General features: G+C 43.6%; 1 protein-coding gene across 2 annotated transcripts in view; it reads right to left on the bottom strand.

Annotated features, from left to right (window-relative positions):
* LOC100194712 (2-oxoisovalerate dehydrogenase subunit beta, mitochondrial) overlaps positions 1 to 22,552 on the bottom strand; it is a 93,710-nt gene that overhangs the window by 23,638 nt on the left and 47,520 nt on the right. Inside the window, exons 9-10 of one of the 2 annotated variants that reach the window (XM_082963488.1) lie at positions 1,445 to 1,531; positions 209 to 332 (exon numbers count right to left, since the gene is read on the bottom strand). In XM_082963488.1, the coding sequence (XP_082819614.1) occupies positions 303 to 332; positions 1,445 to 1,531 (117 nt within the window). In that variant the 3' untranslated portion in view covers positions 209 to 302. Of the gene's footprint in view, positions 1 to 208; positions 333 to 1,444; positions 1,532 to 22,552 lie in introns of those variants that run through there. The other variant, XM_014168458.3, reaches the window with a different exon arrangement.

Genomic DNA, 22,552 nt, shown 5'->3' with positions numbered 1-22,552 from the left:
CGGAATCATGTAGTAATCAAAAAAGTGTTAACAATTTTTATATTTGAGATTCTTCAAATAGGCACCATTTGCCTTGACAGCGTTGCACACTCTTGGCATTCTCTTAACCAGCTTCACCTGGAATGCTTTTCCAAAAGTCTTGAAGGAGTTCCCACATATGCTGAGCACTCGTTGGCTGCTTTTCCTTCACTCTGCGGTCCGACTCATCCCAAACCATCTCAATTTGGTTGAGGTCGGGGAATTGTGGAGGCCAGGTCATCTGATGTAGCACTCCATCACTCTCCTTCTTGGTCAAATAGCTCTTACACTTGGAGGTGTGTTGGGTCATTGTCCTGTTGAAAAACAAATGATAGTCCCACTAAGAGCAAACCAGATGGGATGGCGTATCGCTGCAGAATGCTGTGGAAGCCATGCTGGCTAAGTGATCCTTGAATTCTAAATAAATCACAGACCGTGTCACCAGCAAAGCACTCCCATATCATAACACCACCTCCTCCATGCTTTACGGTGGGAAATACACCGCGTCTCACAAAGACACGGTGGTTGGAACCAAAAATCTCAAATTTGGACTCATCAGACCAAAGGACAAATTTCCACCGGTCTAATATCCATTGCTCATGTTTCTTGGCCCAAGAAAGTCTCTTTTTCTTAATGGTGTCCTTTAGTAGTGGTTTCTTTGCAGCAATTCGACCATGAAGGCCAGATTCACGCAGTCTCCTCTGAACAGTTGATTTTGAGATGTGTCTGTTACTTTTACTCCGTGAAACATTTATTTGGGCTGCAATTTCTGAGGCTGGTAAATCTAATGAATTTATCCTCTGCAGCAGAGGTAACTCTGGGTTTTCCATTCCTGTGGCAGTCCTCATGAGAGCCAGTATCATCATAGCGCTTGAAGGTTTTTGTGAAAAAATTAACTTTAACAAGGCACACCTGTTAATTGAAATGCATTCGAGGTGACTACCTCATGAAGCTGGTTGAGAGAATGCCAAGAATGTGCAAAGCTGTCATCAAGTCAAAGCGTGGCTATTTGAAGAATCTCAAATCTCAAATATATTTTGATTTGTTTAACAATTTTTTGGTTACTACATGATTCCATATGTGTTATTTCATAGTTTGTATGGCTTCACTATTACTTTACAATGTAGAAAATAGTAAAAATAAAGTAAAACTCTTGAACGAGTAGGTGTTTTAAAACTTTTGACCGGTAGTGAATCTGTCAGTGCCTCTTAAGGTCAGATTTATTGCCTGACCCCTAGGACACCCACTGACAGACATTTTAATTTCATTTCACATTTCAAACAGAAAGTCCAACCCAAACCCCCATCCACACAGATATAGATACCCTACTGCCCATGTGCAATCCGTCCCACATCTCACCTCTGAAGGCCTCCTGGGATTCCAATAGAACCCTCTGCATGCATGACCACACACAAAACACACTTACTTGCACTGTGGAGCTGATCTCGGCAGCAAAGCCTCCAGTGATTGGAGCCTCGTGACTGATAAGCAGCCGTCCGGTCTTGGCCACCGACTGAAAAACACAACACACACAATCTGATCAATACAGTGTGACACATCAACCATTGACAAAATCTATGGTTACTGTAGACATAATGTCTCTCCCCAGCCTGCCTGTGGTGTCTAAGGCAAGCATGTGGCAGGCAATGAGACCAGCATCGTATTATGGTACCATGACAAATGTACAACGGGGTAGAGGGTGAACATGATTTGAGTACGCAAATACAGTTTGCAGCATGTTCCAACACAGGGGTTCACAACCTTTTTCCCCCCCGAGGGACCCCTATTTCACATCTGATAGATTTTAGTACAGTTAGTTCAGACAGCCCATGAGTAACAAATTCATCACACTATGAATAGCCCCCGGAGATAATAAATACTCAAACTCACACACACACACACACAATCCCACTCTAACAGCATTTGTGTGTATGTGTGCACAAACAAGTGCAGTATTTTCCATAAGCGCTTGCCTTTGGCTAAATAGCTTCAGATAGTTAGCTGGCTACTTTTTCCACTTAATTGATTAACTAGGCTTCTTTCATTTAAAAGTTTCAATTCACTAGCCAGAAAAGTCTGTATAGCCTTCTCCCAATAGAATGAACTAAACTCAGCAAAAAAAGAAATGTCCTCTCACTGGCAACTGCGTTTATTTTCAGCGAACTTAACATGTGTAAATATTTGTATGAACATAACAAGATTCAACAACTGAGACATGAACTGAACAAGTTCAACAGACATGTGACTAACAGAACTGGAATAATGTGTCCCTGAACAAAGGGGGGGAGGGGGGTCAAAATCAAAAGTAGCAGTCAGTATCTGGTGTGGCCACCAGCTGCATTAAGTACTGCAGTGCATCTCCTCCTCATGGACTGCACCATATTTGCCAGTTGTTGCTGTGAGATGTTACCCCACTCTTCCACCAAGGCACCTGCAAGTTCCCAGACATTTCTGGGGGGGAATGGCCCTAGCCCTCACCCTCCGATCCAACAGGTCCCAGACGTGCTCAATGGGACTGAGATCCAGGCTCTTCGCTGGCTATGGAAGAACACTGACATTCCTGTCTTGCAGGAAATCACACAGAACGAGCAGTATGGCTGGTGGCACTGTCATGCTTAAGGGTCATGTCAGGATAAGCCTGCAGGAATGGTACCACATGAGGGAGGAGGATGTCTTCCCTGTAACGCACAGCATTGAGATTGCCTGCAATGACAACAAGCTCAGTCCGATGATGCTGTGACACACCCCCCCAGACCATGACAGACCCTCCACCCCCAAATCGAGTATAGGCCTCGGTGTAACGCTCATTCCTTCGACGATAAACGCGAATCCGACCATCACCCCTGGTGAGACAAAACCGCGACTCATCAGTGAAGAGCACTTTTTGCCAGTCCTGTCTGGTCCAGTGACGGTGGGTTTGTGCCCATAGGCGACGTTGTTGCCGGTGATGTCTGGTGAGGACCTGCCTTACAACAGGCCTACAAGCCCTCAGTCCAGCCTCTCTCAGCCTATTGCGGACAGTCTGAGCACTGATGGAGGGATTGTGCGTTCCCGGTGTAACTCGGGCAGGTGTTGTTGCCATCCTGTACCTGTCCCGCAGATGTGATGTTCGGATGTACCAATCCTGTGCAGGTGTTGTTACACGTGGTCCGCCACTGCGAGGGCGATCAGCTGTCCATCCTGTCTCCCTGTAGCTCCGTCTTAGGCGTCTCACAGTACGGACATTGCAATTTATTGCCCTGGCCACATCTGCAGTCCTCATGCCTCCTTGCAGCATGCCTAAGGCACATACACGCAGATGAGCAGGGACCCTGGGCATCTTTCTTTTGGTGTTTTTCAGAGTCAGAAGAAAGGCCTCTTTAGTGTCCTAAGTTTTCATAACTGTGACCTTAATTGCCTACCGTCTGTAAAGAGTAGACTAGATTTAGTATTTGCCAGAGTAAATTAATTTGTAAGACAAATTTTTCTGACTAGATTACTAATCTACCACCTTCCCTCAAAGTCCCACCCACAGTGATTGATTGACAGGTCTGGAACACTACCAACTCTGACAAACATCCTGCCCCCTCCCCTGACAATCCCACAGTGATCGATTGACAGGCCAAACTGTTAAAGGGACAGTTCACCTAAATTACAAAGAGACACATTGGTTTCCTTATTTATTTTAGTTTCACCTTTATTTAACCAGGTAGGCCAGTTGAGAACAAGTTCTCATTTACAACTGCGACCTGGCCAAGATAAAGCAAAGCAGTGCGACAAAAACAACACAGAGTTACACATGGGATAAACAAACATACAGTCAATAACACAATAGAAAAATCTGTATACAGTGTGTGCAAATGAAATAAGGAGGTAAGGCAATAAATAGGCCAATAGTGGCGAAGTAATTATAATTTAGCAATTTACACTGGAGTGATATATGTGCAGATGAGGATGTGCAAGTAGAAATACTGGTGTGCAAAAGAGCAGAAAAACAAAAACAAATATGGGGATGAGGTAGTTGGTTGGATGGGCTATTTACAGATGGGCTGTGTACAGCTGCAGCGATCGGTAAGCTGCTCTGACAGCAGACGCTTAAAGTAAGTGAGGGAGATATAAGTCTCCAACTTCAGTGATTTTTGCAATTTGTTCCAGTCATTGGCAGCAGAGAACTGGAAGGCGGCCAAAGAAGGTGTTGGTTTTGGGGATGACCAGTGAGACATACCTGCTGGAGCGCGTGCTACGGGTGGGTGTTGCTATGGTGACTAGTGAGCTGAGATAAGGTGGAGCTTTACCTAGCAAAGACTTATAGATGACCTGGAGCCAGTGGGTTTGGCGACGTATATGTAGCGAGGACCAGCCAACGAGACCATACAGATCGCTGTGGTGGGTAGTATATGTCGAGTGTCCACAGCAGTAGAGCCAATACTATACATATTTGAAGAACAAACATCATTGTGGCAATTCATATATTGCAGGACAACTGTAAATATGACTAATCTTAAGAGAAGACGGGATTAATGTTCAAAAAGGTAATTTTATTTAGAAAATAGTCATATGCCGAGGCGATATCCAAAACAACATACATTTTCAGTAATTTCTATTTTAAAGTCACGTCTTTCTACTCAATATGACAACTCATTTTACAAATCGGAGGTAAAGTTGTTAGTATTCAATAATGTAGCTGTGTATTTCGGATGGAATCAAGGCATTAGAATGTACAAGAGGCCACCAAAATAGAACTCGTACTGCAAAAGAAATTAACTCGGGGAAATTCCCCCCCCCCCCCCCCCCCCCAGCCCAGAACTCCCTTGCTACGCCATGTACTTAGGGAAAACACTGACAGTGTGTGGTGGAGTTAGTGGTGAAGGTGCTCTGTAAGGGGAGTGGGCGTATCACATACCACTGCGCTGCCATAACACTGTTCACAAGGGGGAATGAGACAGGGGTCTTAAACAGGGGGCTACTTATGTTATTGTGGGGTGACATCACTGTGTAGACTAGTGTGAAACTCTATGCTATGGAAACATACAGGCTAGCTAAGTGGCGCTTTCCTACTCCTAACTTTCAGACTTTCTTGTGCTTTCTTTCAGGGAGTCTTGTCAATTGTTTCCATAAATTCATCAACCAAAAAATTGGTCCTCATCAGAAACTGGGTCAGATCATATTAGAATTATTTCATTATCTAATTGACTAGAGAAGATACAACCATTCAAAAACATATGGTTCAAAGTCTTGTGCAAATCATACAAAGCTCAACAAAGGACAATATTAGGGGTTGGAACATTTTCAGGGAACAGAACCAAAAAACTGAAAATATATATTTTTTTTCAAGGAACAGAAACAGATCCTGGAACGAAAGTGATCCATACTGTTCCGAAACAGAACCGTTATTTTAAAAGCTTGGGAACCAGTTAATACTGTTATTTTACGTGCCACAACAATGTTTCCAGGCTACTGTACTGATGTACAAGCATGATTCAGAAGATGGGGAGAGAGATGTGAAACTAGCTAGAGAAGGATAAACTTTTTCAATGATAACTAGGCCTATAGTATCCCTAACTATCACGTTTCACGTTAGATTTATTAACTACAAAAAGGTAAGACGTGTTTTTAATTCTGGTGCCGCTCTGCATACACAAGCTTCTTAGCTAGCTAGCTCAAGCTTGTTAGCTAGCTAGCTCTAAAGGACATTCAAAGTTCTTCCATATAAGCCGCTCCTCCTAGATAGAATTCTGTGGACCTAATTCAAATAATGCATGTCATAACAAGATGCCCAGTGCTTCAAGCCTCCTCCTCAACACTCTCCCGCTCTTCCACCACCCGCAAAATTTCTGTTGCATCTTGCGCCAAAGTATACACTTGTCTGTCCATCATGCATGTAAACAACCAGCTTACCTGCTCTATCCACACTGTAAAGTCATTTAATTAGTTAAATGTAAAGGAATGATATAAACATACTTTTTTTGTGGTCGAACTGGTTCAGAAGTTTATTTTGCTGGTTGGAACAGAAGGAACAGTATGTTTGCACGGCCAGGCTTTGTGTGGTATGGATGTTGGAGAGCAGTAGGATGTGTTCTTTTGAAATGCTATTGAGGTTTGACTTAGGCTGGTAGACAACGAGCTGGATGACATGCTGAGAGAGCAGGATGATCACGGAGATCGCATCTCTCAGGCTGTTCATCTGGCTTTACTGTAAACCCTACTTTACAGCAGCAGCAGGACAAAGAATAGGTTGCGGTGGAGGAAGAGGAAGATGCAACAGACCACAACGTATAACTAACACTATCATATAGTCTGATCTCATCCAAACCTCGTCTGTCTCTCCTCAACTCCATCTCTGCTCTATCCTCAATAGATTATTTCCTTACACTTGATTAGGAGAAAATAACAGTATAGCAATTATACTTGACGTAAGTACAGTTAGCCACTCAATTCAGTCTGTAAAAACCTGCTAGTGCTGTGTGGTAGTAATGGACTGGTTCAGCTGAAGTGTTTCTATTGGATCGTGCAGCCCTGAGCTGTGAGTGGAGAGAAATTCCTTCTCCGGTTTGGAATGAGAATTTTGTTTCTACAGAGATGATGCACAATACAGACAAAGCTGTGATTCTCTCATTCCCCTATACAAGAGGGTCTACTGCAGGCATGTGACACACCGCAACTAGAACAGACAGGAAGCAAATGATCACCTGGCTCCTCCACCTTCAAAACCACTTGGCAAGTGAAGTCCCAATGTATCCCAACATGCCCTGCAATACTGCAGCTTATATACAGCGTTATTTTTTGCTTGGTGTGGGGACTCCTGACCTCACTCAAAGCATACCCAAGAAATACGCAACACATGGACATAGAAAAAGACAAAAACATAGCTTAATTTGTTCACACCAAAAGGACCACAGACACAGTATCAGAACCAAAAGTGTTCTGCGTCTCTGATGTTAAAGAGGTTGGTTGAGTGTTTGTTTACGTTGCTGAGGACCCTGGTTTGGTTGCGACACACTGACTCGGTCAGAGACCACATACTAATATGGGGATCTCACCATGACAGTCTCCAGTGTCACCCTATTGGAAGAATGCCTGCTTTGACAGCCATGGCATTTCTAGGTATGGACCTCCGGTTGGGAGTAGGACTGTCCAATCACTCAGGAATACATTTTTGTACCATCCCTTTAAAATAATATATTGCTATTAGATTTGTGTCCCTGTCTACTGAGCTTGAGTAACTGGCTATAGATCTGGAAATTGGGAGAACAAGAGGGTAACGGTGCCTGGCTAACAGGTAAAGCAGAGAGCAAATCAGGCAAGGGGTGAAAGAGGGCACCAATATCATGCTGTGACATGTTACGGAATATGACTCACAGGTAGAGTGAATAAGTGAGGCTACCGCCCAATTCTCTGCAGCTAAATTGACCCCATTCCTCCTGCTTGTTGTCACACACACACACACACACACACACACACACACACACACACACACACACACACACACACGAGAGAGAGATTGTGTTTAAATAAGCGTTTCACTTCACTACCTCAGTTAGTGCCAGGAGTGAAGCTGCACACCATACTCCAACACAATCTTCAGATGCTTCTAACACAAAGAAGGCAGCGCTGTTATTTCAATTTCGTGAGATAGCATTTCACCCCCCCGTGGGCCAGGGAATCGAATGACCCATTTAGTAATCACACTCCAAATGCCTTCTGGATTTCCGCACTACTAGGTTGGATGGTGGTTTGGGAAAGTCTCTCCCTGGCCGACGAGTATTCTGATGTGTGATTGTAATTCCAGTGAATGCTGTGACAATGAGACAAGACAAAATGTAGCTATTGACGTCTGGACCACACCGCAGGGGTATTATTGAATATAGAGCAGGGGTGCCCAAAATGGTGGACTATGTGGGCTAAATAGGAATATGAGAAACAGGTGAGGCTTGGGCCAAGAGTATGTGAGATTACACTCTTATTAATAGTCACAAAAATGCAATAAAATAAACACTATCAGATTTAAATTGAGGATTATTCCAGCTCCCAGATCTCTTTCCTCAAATGCTAGATCATACCCAGCTTTCCGTTTAAAGCTATAACCACTGCTTATCCTTCTGGATAAAGATTTGTGGGACAGACAAAAAAACTACGGAGAGGAAACGGCTTCATGTCCATCTGATCTCTACTTTTCTTTCAACCTCTAATACGTCCGTCTGTCTTCTTTCGGTCTGTCTATTTTCCTTCTGTTTTCTGTCTGCCTTCCTTCAGTCAGTCAGTCTTCCTTCTACCCGTTTTCAGTCGTGCGTCTGTCCGTCCGTCCCTCCCTGTCCGTCCCGGTCTTCCGCCTCCGTCCTCGCCTCCCGCCTCGCAGTCCGTCGGTCCCCCGACTGTCGGTGAGTGTCTGTCTGTCCATCTTCCTTCCGTATCTTTTCTTCGTGTTCCATTTATCAGTATTCCGTCTGTCTGTCTCGCTCTCTGTGTCTGGCACACAGAGCTTTTAAAAAAGGGCAAATATCATGGCGGTTGCTGTCAGACCTCAGCTTATAGTGCTGACCTCACTGGCACTGTCCTACTCACTCATCTCAAATCACTGCCTCACCCAGGGGACAGGGACGGGCCAGACACTTTTCTTGGACTTGGACACACAATCTCTGACAGTAGCGTACTGATCTACTCAAACATAGTAATTGAGGCCAGACCTTTAACCCTGAATCTTCCTCTGCAGAGGAGCCAGTGACCCTTTCTCAGAAGCACACTGCCGATTTATTTCACTCATCAAAACCAATCATGGTGGTGAACATGGACCCAATGTCGTGATGTCAATTTGCCTTAAATAGACAGTGGTGGAGCCACAGCAGAGGGCCCAAATATGAGCAGTAGGCTTTATCCACATGAGAATTATACGCTTGGAGCAATGAGAGCACACAGACATGCCATGAATCTCACTGTACACTCCAGCCAGACAAAGACAGGCATGCATACTGACTGGAGGCTTTTATTGCTACAATTTAACTCCTTGGACAGTGGCCTGATGAATCAGTGTGAGTGAGACAGATGAAAAGGGAGATGAGGAGAGGAAGAGTGAATTAGTGTGTGTGTGTGATCCGTGTAATCAAGACTCAAGTAGAACTTTAAAAAACCTCTGAGACAATGAGTACGGAGCTAGGAGGCTACACGATAAATCTCTCCTCCACCTCCTATATGAAAGAGTAAAGCATGAGAAGAGGAAGACCAGAAGGTAAAGGGGGAAATGTGGAGAAATTAAAATAAGAGGAAAGGAAGAGTGAAAGAGGAGAGGGAAAAGGAAGGGAAATCTGAGAGAAGCAATGAAAAACAGAAGTGGAAAGAGGAGTGTAGAAGGTAGGCAGAGTTGGGTGGACGGTAAGAACCCAGAGTCAGTCGGTGGGTGGAGAGCATAGAGAGAGTCCGAGTGGTGTATGCTGGGAGAGGTTAATGTCCTCTCGGGAAAATATGAAAGACTTAAAAGAAAGGGAAGAGAGAAAAGGAAGGGAAGGCAGAAAGAGATGGCAGAAAGAGGGCGGCAAGATAGAGCGTGAGAAAATAGAAATTGAATTTAATGGATGTCCATTCTATTTCAATAGGTGGGACAAAGGGGTTAATGTCCACTCTGGGTCTGTCGAGTCGCAGTACCGGCCTGGGAGGAGGAAGGTCCTGGCGGTAGGATGGCGACAGTGGTGGCTGCACTTTATTGCTCATTGTGCTGCAGGGCTTTCATTAAACCGGGCCCGCTCGCCGGAGAGGGAATGTCATGTTTACAGGCGTTCCCATACACACCCAACATAATGAGCAGAGCTCAGCTTCGTTCTACTCTGCCTTGGAGTCCCAGGCCATGCAGCCTACGCTCCGGTCCCAACCACACTACCACCAACCAACATGCAGCCAGCCCAGCCAGCTTACCCAGTAGCACAGCCTTCAGGCTTGAACCACTCAGTCCGACTCTGCCTCCGGGTCACTGGATCCACTCATACAAACACGGTTCAAGGCTAAAATCCCTCAGTCAAACAGCAACTTGCCAGGAAATCAATTGAAGAAGTTGAACCTCGACTGATTGACAGTTATATTATCGCCCAAGACCTGACAATATTGCAATTCTGATGGCAGTTCAATAGATTTTCCTGGCTGCTTTGAAAATCTTCAGAAGCTGATATTGATGTCTGCGGGAAAGCAGAATGAAAGAGAGACACAAAGTACAACCACAAACTGATCATGGACGCTCACTCTGTAGGACTGTGTGCAGTCAGAAGCGAAACAAACACTGTGGTTGAGTGGTACAGAAGAAATCAATGCGTTTCATATTGGCGAAAGTCCAACACAATAAGTTTTAAATTAGGAGAAACATTTCATAAATGCACATCTGAGATCTAGCCTATACTTCACACGGCTAATTTGGTACATATCTTTCCAAGAAAAAAAACAAATAGCAGGGTTCACAAAAACAAAATCTAGCACACACGCTACACACACAAAAACATCCCGGGAGAGTCGCCAGAGCACCTGCAAGAAGAAGCTCCCAGCGTTTTCCCCAACCCTCCGTTTCCACAGGGCACTACGTCAAAACCCCAGGACAGGACGTGAAGACAGTGAACCCTGCCGCCAGCGAGGAGTCGTGGCCCCGTTGGGCTTTGAGTCGCCTTACCCACCCTGTAATCGCCGCCGCTGGGTCCTAACTCATACCACCGCCTTGAGATCTCAATGACAAAATGGTAGTCGCGGCGCAGCTTGACTTGTTACACAGGCCTTCTAAGTGGCGCTGCACAATTAGCGAGAGGGGTGAGTGCCTGGTGAATGGGAGGCCAGTTAAAGCACAGAGTGTGGGAGGAAAATGTGCACACACACACACACACAGTCTCAGCACTGGGCCCTTGGCCAAACCTACAGAGAGAGGAGTCAGGACGCCAGGGGAGACCTCAGAGAGAAATAACTCCCGACATCCCATAAAGGCCCATTAAACACAATTACACTACCTTTCTACCCTTAAACCATACCGCCATCAACAACTCGGAGCGCAGACCACAGGACCTAACAAACAGGCATGAGCAGTGGGCTGTAAATGTAAGAAAGGGGGAGTTTAACTTGTGCCATATGATCTCGTTCTTTTTATTTTACCTTTATTAACTAGGCAAGTCAGTTAAGAACAAATTCTTATTTTCAATGACGGCCTAGGAACAGTGGGTTAACTGCCTTGTTCAGGGGCAGAACGACAGATTTGTCCCTTGTCAGCTCGGGGATTTGATCTTGCAACCTTTCGGTTACTAGTCCAACGCTCTAACCACTAGGCTACCCTGCCGTTCTTTGTAGCCGATGTGAGTAAGACCTTGAAACAGGCTGCAGGGACAGATGGATTACCAGGATGTGAGCTCAGAGCATGTGCTGACCAGCTGACAATTGTCTTCAATTACATTTTCAACATCTCTCGGACCCAGTCTGTAATACCAACGTATTTCAAGCAAACCACCATAGTCTCTGTGCCTAAGAATACCAAGGTAACCTGTCTGAATGACTACCACCCCATGGCACTCACATCTGTAACCACCAAATACTTTGAAAGGCTGGTCGTAGCTCACATCAACACCATCATCCCAGAAACCCCAGACCCACAGATGACGCAATCTCTATCGCAATTCATACTGACCTTTCCCACCTGGACAAAAGGAACACCTACGTGAGAATGCTGTTCATTGACTACAGTTCAGTGTTCAACACTATAGTGCCCTCCAAGCACATCACTAAGCTAAGGACCCTGGGACAAAATACCTCCCTCTGCAACTGGATCCTGGACTTCCTGACGACCGCCCCCAGGTGGTGAGGGTAGGTAACACATCCGCCACACTGACCCTCAACACTTGGGCCCCCTTTGAAAGGCTGGTCATGGCTCACATCAACACCATTATCCCAGAAACCCTAGACCCACTCCAATTTGCATACCGCCCCAACAGATCCACAGATGTTGCAATATCTATTGCACTTCACACTGCCCTTTCCTACCAGGACAAAAGGAACACCTACGTGAGAATTCTATTTATTGACTACAGCTCAGCATTCAACACCATACTTCCCTCAAAAGCTCATCACTACCCAGGGACAAAACACCTCCCTCTGCAACTGGATCCTGGACTTCCTGACAGGCCACCCCCAGGTGGTGAGGGTAGGTAACAACACACCTGCCACGCTGATCCTCAACACGGGGCCCCTCAGGGGTGCGTGCCCAGTCCCCTCCTGTACTCCCTGTTCACCCATGACTGCATGGCCCAGCACGACTCCAACACCATCATTAAGTTTGCCGACGACACAACAGTGGTAGGGCTGATCACCGACAACGATGAGACAGCCTATAGGGAGGAGGTCAGAGACCTGGTAATGTGGTGATCAAGACAAAGTTGAAGATTGTGGACTACAGGAAAGGGAGGACCGAGCACGCCCCCATTCTCATCGACAAGGCTGTAATGGAGCAGGTTGAAAACTTCAAATTCCTTGGTGTCCACATCACCAATTAACTATCATGGTCCAAACACTCCAAGACAGTCGTGAAGAGGGCACGACAAAGCCTATTCCCCTTCAGGAAACGAAAAAGATTTGGCATGGTTCCTCAGATCCTCAAAACGTTCTACAGCTGCTCGGCATCAGACCGCAAGACACAACAGAGGGCAGTGCGTACGGCCCAGTACATCACTGGGGCCAAGCTTCCTGCCATCCAGGACCTCTATACCAGGCGGTGTCAGAGGAAGGCCCGAAAAAATGTCAGACTCCAGCCACTCTAGGCATAGACTGTTCTCTCTGCTACCGCACGGAAAGTGGTACCGGAGCGCCAAGTCTAGGTCCAAAAGGCTTCTTAACAGCTTCTACCCCCCAAGCCATGAGACTCCTGAACAGCTAATCAAATGGCTACCTGGACTATTTGCATTGTCCCCCCCCACCCCCCCATTTTTACGCTGACGTTACTCTGTTTATTATCTATGCATAGTCACTTTATCTCTACATACATATTACCTCGACTAACCTGGTCCCCCTGCACATTGACTCTGTACATAGTCTTCGCTACTTCTAATTTTATAGTCGCTCTTTAAATAAATACTTTAAGTTATTTTTCTTAAAACTGCATTGTTGGTTAAGTGCTTGTAAGTAAGCATTTCACTCTAAGGTCTCTCTCTCTCTCAGCTCCTGCTGTTTGTGCCAACTTATGAAATCAAAAACAGAGAAAAAAACAGCAGTTTAGTGTTATGGGGAATTGGTGGCTCATTATTGACTAGGCCTATTCTCCATCACTGTGTGCATCTTTGCCAATGTGTGTGTATCTGTAAGGTGCCAATAGGTGTGCATCACTCACTTGTTTACAGTAGGGTTGTCTCACAGCACCAACATGGACTGTATGTCAACCCTGGCCGTAAGCTTCCTCAGTGGCCAGTAAGACCACTTTAGATTCAATGTGTACCACATCCCTGAATCTCTCCAGGAAAAAGCACCTCCAAAAAGGATAAAGAGCTCCTTGTTCCTCTCCCCCCTTTTTTTAATGCCTCTGTGTGGATTTAGCAAATGTAAGCCTGGCCTCCGCTAGAAGGTGACACAGAGAGGAATTCTAGAAATCTCTAGTGCCGAGGAATGTGGAACGCTGGCTGCAGCCTGGAAAGTCAAGGGGAACGCAGTGTGAGTGAGTGATAGAAGGAAAAAGGCAATGAGAGAGAGCCTGAATTAAGATATGGCGATCAAGAGACACCATATTAATCTCACAAACAGTGTTGAAACAAAAGGCAGTAATAATCAACAATGGGCTAGCCTCGGGCAGTGTCGGGTTACACACCATACTTTCACCAGGCAGCGAGCGATAGAGCGGGGGGGGGGGTTCTGGAGCTACCACCGAAAAACAACCATGAGTCATTTTCCACTGATATAACCGCCGAAACATCACCACAGTAAGGACACATGACAAAGTTATGACATATTGGCCAATAAGCACACAACCCCACTGGGCCAGACCAGAGTACTGTGTTAATATTGTAATTACAGCCATCGGCTACAACAATAAATATGTAGGAGCCAGCCCCAAAACCACTGGGCTCTTTCTTCGTGAGACATTTTCTCTAGGGATTGTTTCCAGTGCCTTTCGGCCAACAACGGACCAAAAATATTATAGAATAAGTGCGACTCAGTAAGCAGATACAGGCTCTAACCTTGAAATTAAAAAGTAATAATAATAAATTAAAAACTTTTGACTGGTACCGTGTGTGTGTGTGTGTGTGTGTGTGTGTAACACTGCTTGCACCCATTCAGTCGACTGTAATAACCGGCGGTTTGTGAGTATTCTGAACTCAGACTGAGGTGCTTGCTGAGGACATCTACAGTGCATTCAGAAAGTATATTTACACTTTTAATTATTCTAACTAAACTAAAAAGTTAAATATCTTCATGCAGAGTCATCCATACTTTACATAGATACATACATACAAAGTATGAATTTAAAATATGAAATATTTGTTTCTCATCCATCTACACACAATACCCCATAATGACAAAGTGAAAATATGTTTTTAGAAATGTTTGAAAATACAGAAATATAATTTATAGGGATGCACGATAATTTTATTTTTTTAAATGTATTTTTTATTTATTTTTAAAATTGATGAACATATCAGAATTGGTCGATATTAGCTAAAAATGCCAGCATTGGTATCAGCTAGTTTAACACTAATGTTAAAACTGATGTCAAAGCTACCGTGCATACCTATATAACGTAGGTACATGACGCCATGTAAAATTTTGCGCTACACGTGCAACACAGCATTCCTAACCTAGCCCACAATGTCTGCTGTGTGGATCGAGCAGTCAACAAGTCGAGCAGTCATTTGAAAAATAAAATTTCAGCGAGACAACTCAAAGGCGAATCCCATTAAAGCCAAGATAATGGAATTTATTGCCCTTGACAATCAACCGTTGTTTGTCGTGGGTGATGTTGCAATAGTGTCACTGCTATTAGCTTCACGACATACATACTACTAGACAACCATTCTCAGGTCTTGCCATAGATTTCCAAGTAGATTTAAGTCAAAACTGTAACTCGGCCACTCAGGAACATTCACTTTTGGTAAGAATCTTCAGTGTAGATTTGGCCTTGTGTTTTAGGTTATTGTCCTGCTGAAAAGGGGAGTTCAGACTGAACCAGGTTTTCTTCTAGAATTTTGCCTGCACTTAGCTCCATTCTGTTTATTTTTTCTCCTGAAAAACTCCCCAATCCTTAACGATCACAAGCATACCGATAACATGATCCAGCCACCAATACGCTTAAAACATATGAAAGTGGTGTGCTGTATTGGATGTGCCCCAAACCCAGCACATTGTATTCAGGACAAAAAGTGAATTGCTTTGCCAATATTACTTAAGTGCCTTTTTGCAAACAGGACGCATGTTTTGGAATATATTTATTTCTGTACACACTTCTTTTCACTCTGTCAATTAGGTTAGTAATGTGGAGTAACTACAATGTTGTTGATCCATTCTCAATTTTCCCCTCTCACACCCATTAAACTACATAATTGAAATCCCTGAGCAGCTTCCTTCCTCGCTGCAACTGAGTTAGGAAGGACACCTGTATCTTTGTAGTGACGGTGTATTGATACGCCATCCAAAGTGTAATTAATAACTTCCCCATGCTCAAAGGGATATTCAATGTCTGCTTTTAACGTTTTTACCCATCTACCAGAAGGTGCATTTGCAAGATATTGGAAAACCTCCCTGGTCTGTGGTTGAATCTGTGTTTGAAATTCACTGCTCGACTGAAGGGACCTTACAGATAATTGTATGTGTGGGGTACAGAGATGAGGTGGTCATTCAAAAATCATGTTAAACACTATTATTGCACACAGAGTCCATGCAACTTGTGACTTACTCATATTTTTACTACTGAACTTATTTAGGTTGCCATAACAAAGGGGTTTAAAAATGATTGACTCAAGATATTTTAGCTTTTCATTTTTCATTAATTTGCAAAAATGTGTACTTTTACATTATGGGGTATTGTGTGTAGGCCAGCGACACCATAATAATTTAACAAATTTTAAATTCAGGCTGTAATGTGGAAAATGTAAAGGGGCGTGAATACGTTCTGAAGGCACTGTATATGGTATTATTAAATATATTGATATAAGCCTACTAACTTGATTGAAGTGTCGAAACTGCAGTAGTCAACAGTGTGAGTTCGGTGTAACAAAGCCCATCGCAATTTAATCACTTTTAAATTCTAGCTGTAACAACAAAATGTGGAAAAAGTCAACGAGTGTGAATTCTTTCTGAACGCACTGTAAGTATAGAACAGGGGTAAAGTCTCGACCCCTTTCCAGAAGCAGGAAATACCGGCTGTACCAGCCGTCCTGGATCCGACATAGAAACCACTCTGATTGCCCACACCTGCAGACAGGAGGGTATTATCTGCCTCAAAACGGACACTGAATTCTCGGAAACAGTTGGAGGTGATGACCCTGCAGAAACGTGGGGGACGCGCAACAAATTGTAGCCTGTACCCCAAATCAAATCAAAGTTTAGTCGCGAACAAAGATTTGCAGATGTTATCGCAAGGGCAGCGAAATGCTTGTGTTTCTAGCTCCAACAGTGCATTAATACAATACACACATAATCCTAAAAGTAAAAAGAAAGAAAAATCAGAATGAGCAATGTCTGGAATATAAATATATTCTACCCCGGCTGCCACCCCAAACCTTGTCATAGTAGTATTGTTGTTTTGTTTATATTGCATATTTTAACATTGTATTATATTAAGTGTTTTGCTAGTTTAGGATTTTACTATTTGATATTTATATATGATGTTATGATTGTAAATTGGTTAACAATTCAGTCTGACTGAGAAACCAATAAAACCTTCTACTACTAGAACTACAACAAATCTTCCAGAACATTCTCTATTGATCCCCCACCCACGTCACTTTGGAGGAAGATTTTAACCCACTTACCCCAAAAGTTTTCACCACCATTGTAAAGACCCTACCTATATAGTTGCTTTGACAAAGTCATTTCTGAAGATTATTTATTGCGTGTGATTAGTCATACATTTACATTTGTCCTTCATTTTAGGTTAAAACCTGTGAACTGACCACTTGTTTTAATATGGTGAAACTATTCCTTGATAAAATATTTTTTCAAAAGAAACATTGAACATTAATAGTCAAATCATAGTGCAAAAGCAGGTGAGCCGGTTCTACTCTTTTTGTCCAATTTCTGGGGTTTTGTGGTAGAAAACAGAGAGTAACCCATATAGATAGGTTGGCTAGGCATGTTTTAACAAGTCACTTTTTTGTTAAGCTTGCATTAAATTGCCCCTCCCTGTTGCACACAACATGCTTTCATTCCCTGTCACTTGGGGAGTTATGGCTGATTTAAGATGAAATCGTCAACCCTTTTACAGTCAACCCTGTTACTTTAATTGGCACTTTTCTTAAATTTGAGCTCTTGAAATAGGAAAACATGATTTATGAAGTGGAACGTGCTCTTTATAGCAGAATATTAAAATTTGGTTAAATATATATATATTTTTTACAGCATTACACTACCCAAAATGCACGCTTTCGTGGAACAACCCATAAATACAGGATTAATAAAATATTTTAAAAACTCATTGAACTTCATTTACTGGAAGGTATAGTCTTCTGTTGGAGCAGGCTCGTCATAAATCTACTTTAATTGAAAAGCGATGTCCCTGACACAATACTGGGGCCATGTTCCGTGTTTGTTATTGTTTGTTTGAAGTCATCTTTTCGATGCATATGTAAACTAATGAGAGATGGGTTCCTGCCAGTGGAGTGGAGAGATGCTTAGACAAGTCAGCCTCCTTTTGTTGAGCACTACTTAACTCAAGCCTGCTGTGTCCCAGTCTCCCACTACGCAGTCTCTGTCTCGGACATAAACACATGCTCGCACTGTCACCTCGGAACCTTACGACAGTTCAATTAATTCTTATTTTAGTGTTCTGCGATGCCATTTGCCAACTGACTCGTTTCGAAACGTTCATGTGGCCGCTCAAGGACCTGGTGTTTGGATGCAGTCCATGTTATGTTCATAACTGAACGGAATCACAAAAGAAACATGGTTCGGCTCCTGAGACCCCAATGGAACTGGGCAAGCAGTCAGACAGCAGTACAGCCTGCTTAAAATGAAATGGTACTCACATTCTAAATCCAAAAAGGCTTTCAGGACCAGTTTTACAGTTCAACATATTTTTGGGGTATTTAAGGAGCTAACATCATTGCGCCAGTACTCATCCTGTAAAAGCCAAGACCCTTCTATCAAACGTGTACCTTTTGAGTAATGATAAAGGGAAGCAGCACAGCCCAAAATCAACAGAACAAATTGAGGTTACTAAAATATCTGGTTCTACAGGTCCAGTGTCCACAAGGTTTCTCTTCGAACTTCTCTTCTAGAAAGAAGTATGGCGCTAACTAGGGCTGGGCGATATGGCCAAAATCTCATATCCCGATATAGGTCATTTCATATCCCGATAACGATATATATCACAATATAGCACATTTTCTGTAAATTCAATGAAAAATTTGTTTATATAAAATGACCACATGTAAAGGCCTATTTCTTATTACATTCAGAATTATACTCAACAAATAAAAATCATATTTGATTATTTCTCCTTTTATTGATAACCTTTGTGCAGATTTTCAATTAAGCATGTAACAAAATATATGTATGTATGTATGTATGTATGTATGTATGTATGTATGTATGTATGTATGTATGTATGTATGTATGTATGTATGTATGTATGTATGTATGTATGTATGTATGTATGTATGTATAAAATCTAAAAAGGTAAATAGAAAACACTTCAACTATAGTTGCAAACATAAATAAATAAATACATATTTATTTATTTAGGGGGCTTGCCTGTTTCGCATGTTATTTTGGCATTAATACGTGTCACATATCAATTTGCATTTGGTACCTTGGGTCGAGTGTTTGCACCAACTCATGAAACCCCCGTTTCTCGACCGTGTAAATTGGGGCCATGTCTTTGCAGATGTAAGTTGTAACGGCAGCTGATAACGTATACAAGTCTATGTGAGGGATGTGCTAAAAATGTACATTTTAGTCCGATACTGATTTAAGTGATATTTTCTTGGTCAAGATATGGCCAAAAACCATACAGTCTTCCATTCACTGCTACAAATAAATCAATTGACAAATGGAATGACTGATGCTAATCCACTAAGGATAATATACAGTTTCTGTAGTGACAATCACACCATTCATATCCACGCCTTTAATTACCCATGCAACCCTGGGGCTTTTAAAAGAAAAATATGTTCCACTCCCTGTGAACTTTGAATAAACGAATGAAACAGCCAGCCAGCACCTGCCCACCTGCCACACTACACCACCTGCCAACACATCTGTGTTACCATGGCAAGTGTTAGCCTTCAGTGTGAAGTCCGACTGCCGGGAACACCAGCCCCTCGGGTAACCAAGTTCAGCAAACATGCTATGCCCACACCACTCACTCAGAGCAGACAGGGAGAACATGTCACTGGCTGTTTCATGTTTACACATCACTTTCTACTTGTCAAATAGGACACACCAGCAGCTATCTGTGGCAGCAGTGCTCTGATGAAGCAGAAGGATAAAGTAGAGGAGTTTCCTCCATGTAGCGGAAAGTCGGAGTGGTCTGTTCAGTCTTTGCTCTCCTTTACTTTTTGCTCTGTTACAGTGGGTGTTCTGGCTTTTCTTTGGCAAAGTTGTACATATTTCTGGAGAGAAGGAAGGTGAAGTGAGCACACAAACATTTCCAGGGGTCATTAAGGGACACCATATGATGTGGCATGTGTGCTGGGGCTGGGGAAATGGGAACGGTGTGTTTTATGGGAGCAGATAGGACTTGCAGATTCCCAAACCAGAATGGACTTGCTGCCTGCGAGGAGGACAAACGCCAAAGCGAATAAATATTGTGTGGGCTGACAATAGCAATGTCGAGAGAGGTGAGAGTAGGCAAGGGAGGTCAAGAGAGGTAAAAGTAGTAAAGTAAAAGAGGATATCGATGACCAAGAGAGAGTTAACAGACCATGACCAAGTGTGAGGAGAGATGGGTGACAGGGAGATATCTAAAATAGCATTTCCCAGCCGTGACCTAAGGGATACGCCATCTTATTATAACGTCAGCTCCGTGGCACACTCTGCTGTGAGATCAATCCCAGGTGAAATAAGCTAATCTTGACAGTTCATAGTGAAACAACGCATTTCATCAGTGCCTTGGTGACCTTAAAATGAGCCTGAGAAGAAGTCTTTAAAACATCTTTAAACCCACTGACTGAAGGCAACGAGGACACAATGAAATGAAACAGTACATGACGTCTGCCGTCCGGATACAAAAGAATAGTGCATGAACGCTCCAGATGCCTACCACACGAACCTGGGTACAAAACGCCTTAACAAGTCTCACTGCAAAATCAAACAAACACATAAATTCACCGTGAATTGTCTCAAATGCATTTTATAGGGGACATGCGCACATGGAGCTTGTAACCTCAAAGCATGAGCCCGAGCCACATCTTGATCACGTTAGCCAGTTTCTTTGCTTTGGAAAGACCCAGTCTGGAAGGGTATTTATTGTGTGTCATGGGAGGTCGAAGCAGTCAAAATAGCTATTTTGGAGAGAGCTGAAGCTATGGGTGGAAAGTAATAAGAGCTTCATTGTAGGGAGAGGGCCTAAGGTCTTCCAGGACCCAGGCCTTTTGGCTGACGGGTCTGGTTTGTGAGACATGGGAAAGTGCCATCTCCAATCACTGCTAACTGAGCCACTGCTCTATTACTGACTGCACTCCCTCAACAAACGGTTTCACACTGGCCAGATCGTAGTCTGACCAGGACTGGAAAATGCCTCTGAATCACTGACTAGGCACTAATACGAATCTGGACTAGTATTGAATATGGACAAGGAGCTGTACAATGAGGTACAATGAGTATAAATGTCTGATCAAAATTAGATTGTACAGGAGCCAGCTCAAGAGCACTTAAGATGTAGGCCACTGAAAACAACAAGAGACTGAAGGTCTGTCAAAGAGGATGATATGGATTTTTATATATATTACCACACTGGCTTTTGACCTAGGAGCAAGAGAGAGAGAGACTTTCCACATTATATCATTTGAGCCTGGTGGTCTGGCAGGGCCAAACCAGCCATTTTGTTTATCCCTTAAATGAACGACTATTACATTTACTGGACTGCCGCAGACAGCGGCACAAAATACAGTTTTTCCCTCCATTTCTACAGCAATTTCTGTCTATTCCCTTTGTCAACAAAAGACTTGACTGTATATTTAGATCCCTGTGTCGCCGCCGGTTACCACCGGGCTGGATGGCTCCGGATGAAGGGAACAGGAAACCCAGAGCTATCGTGTTAATGATCACATGTACTAAGAGACACACATCTATAAAGACCCACCAGGATCAAACAGATAAGAACTGATTGAACTGACTCATATGAACATCATGGACAACCTGGGCATGGATGTCCGCTGTTCAAAGACGCTGAGGAGCGATGCAGGAGCCGACTGTGACTCAGATTTATATGAAGTCCTAATTGAACTCCAGTGTTCGGATGTGCGTCCATGGATCAACAAGCTGAGCGTGTGTACACACACACACACACACACACACACACACGAGCCCATCAACCCATTTAATGCAAGACGATGTTTGCGCCCGTAGGTATTCCTAGAAACGCTGATACCAGCTGATGCAAATAGTGCACAGAGATGAGGGCTTTCATTTGTTTCAAGCGAACAACCACTGAATTAAAAAGCAGAATTTATTCTTTCTGACATGTAGTTGAGGCCAAGTATAGCACTGACAGCCGAATTCAATGGATCGGAGAATAATACTATTTACTAGCCTCTCATGGCGCCAATTGTGCCAGTTTTTTTTTGTTTCCTTATGTCAGCATATAGACTGGCACATAATGAATCCTAGGAATTCTCAACGGAGTCGGAGAAAGACAACTCAGATGGAACAGGATAAAGATTGAGGTTACAATGCTCTGTGAGTTATTCCTCTGAGCAATCGTTTGATGAAATGTCACATCGCCCCTTTAGTAGCAAAAGATCTAAGGCTCTGAGGCCAGAGAGGGCTGTGTGACTTGGGTAATTATGGCCAAAATAGCATGGTGAGTCAGAGGGATCGGCGGGAGGGTGAGTCAAGAGAAGGAAAGAAGAGGTTTGTGACAACTGTGCCGGCCCTACACGTGTAGGACTTGTTTCAATAAAATGTAAATTAATGTGGAAATTCCTGCAATAGCTGCCTTGTGTGAATGCCCCCGTGTCTGAAAAAGGCTCAGCATCAGCAGTAGTTCTAGCCACAGAGCCAGGGCAGGCGGGCAGGGTGCACCCAGGACTAGCCCTCAGTCAGTCAGTCAGGGTGACCAGGGGCACCAGGGTTTGACCTCACTCTCCACCTAACCTTTGAATATTAGGCCTACTTCAGGATTGGAAGTGGAGGATTCTGGGTAGTCAGAGGGGTGACAGAAAGAGTAGCGTAAGCATACATAAGG

This window comes from Salmo salar, chromosome 02, assembly GCF_965601325.2.
Source record: "Salmo salar chromosome 02, fSalSal1, whole genome shotgun sequence".
Taxonomy (NCBI): domain Eukaryota; kingdom Metazoa; phylum Chordata; class Actinopteri; order Salmoniformes; family Salmonidae; genus Salmo; species Salmo salar.
Note: the sequence above shows the minus strand (reverse complement) of the source record. Positions and strands in the feature narration are given on the sequence as shown.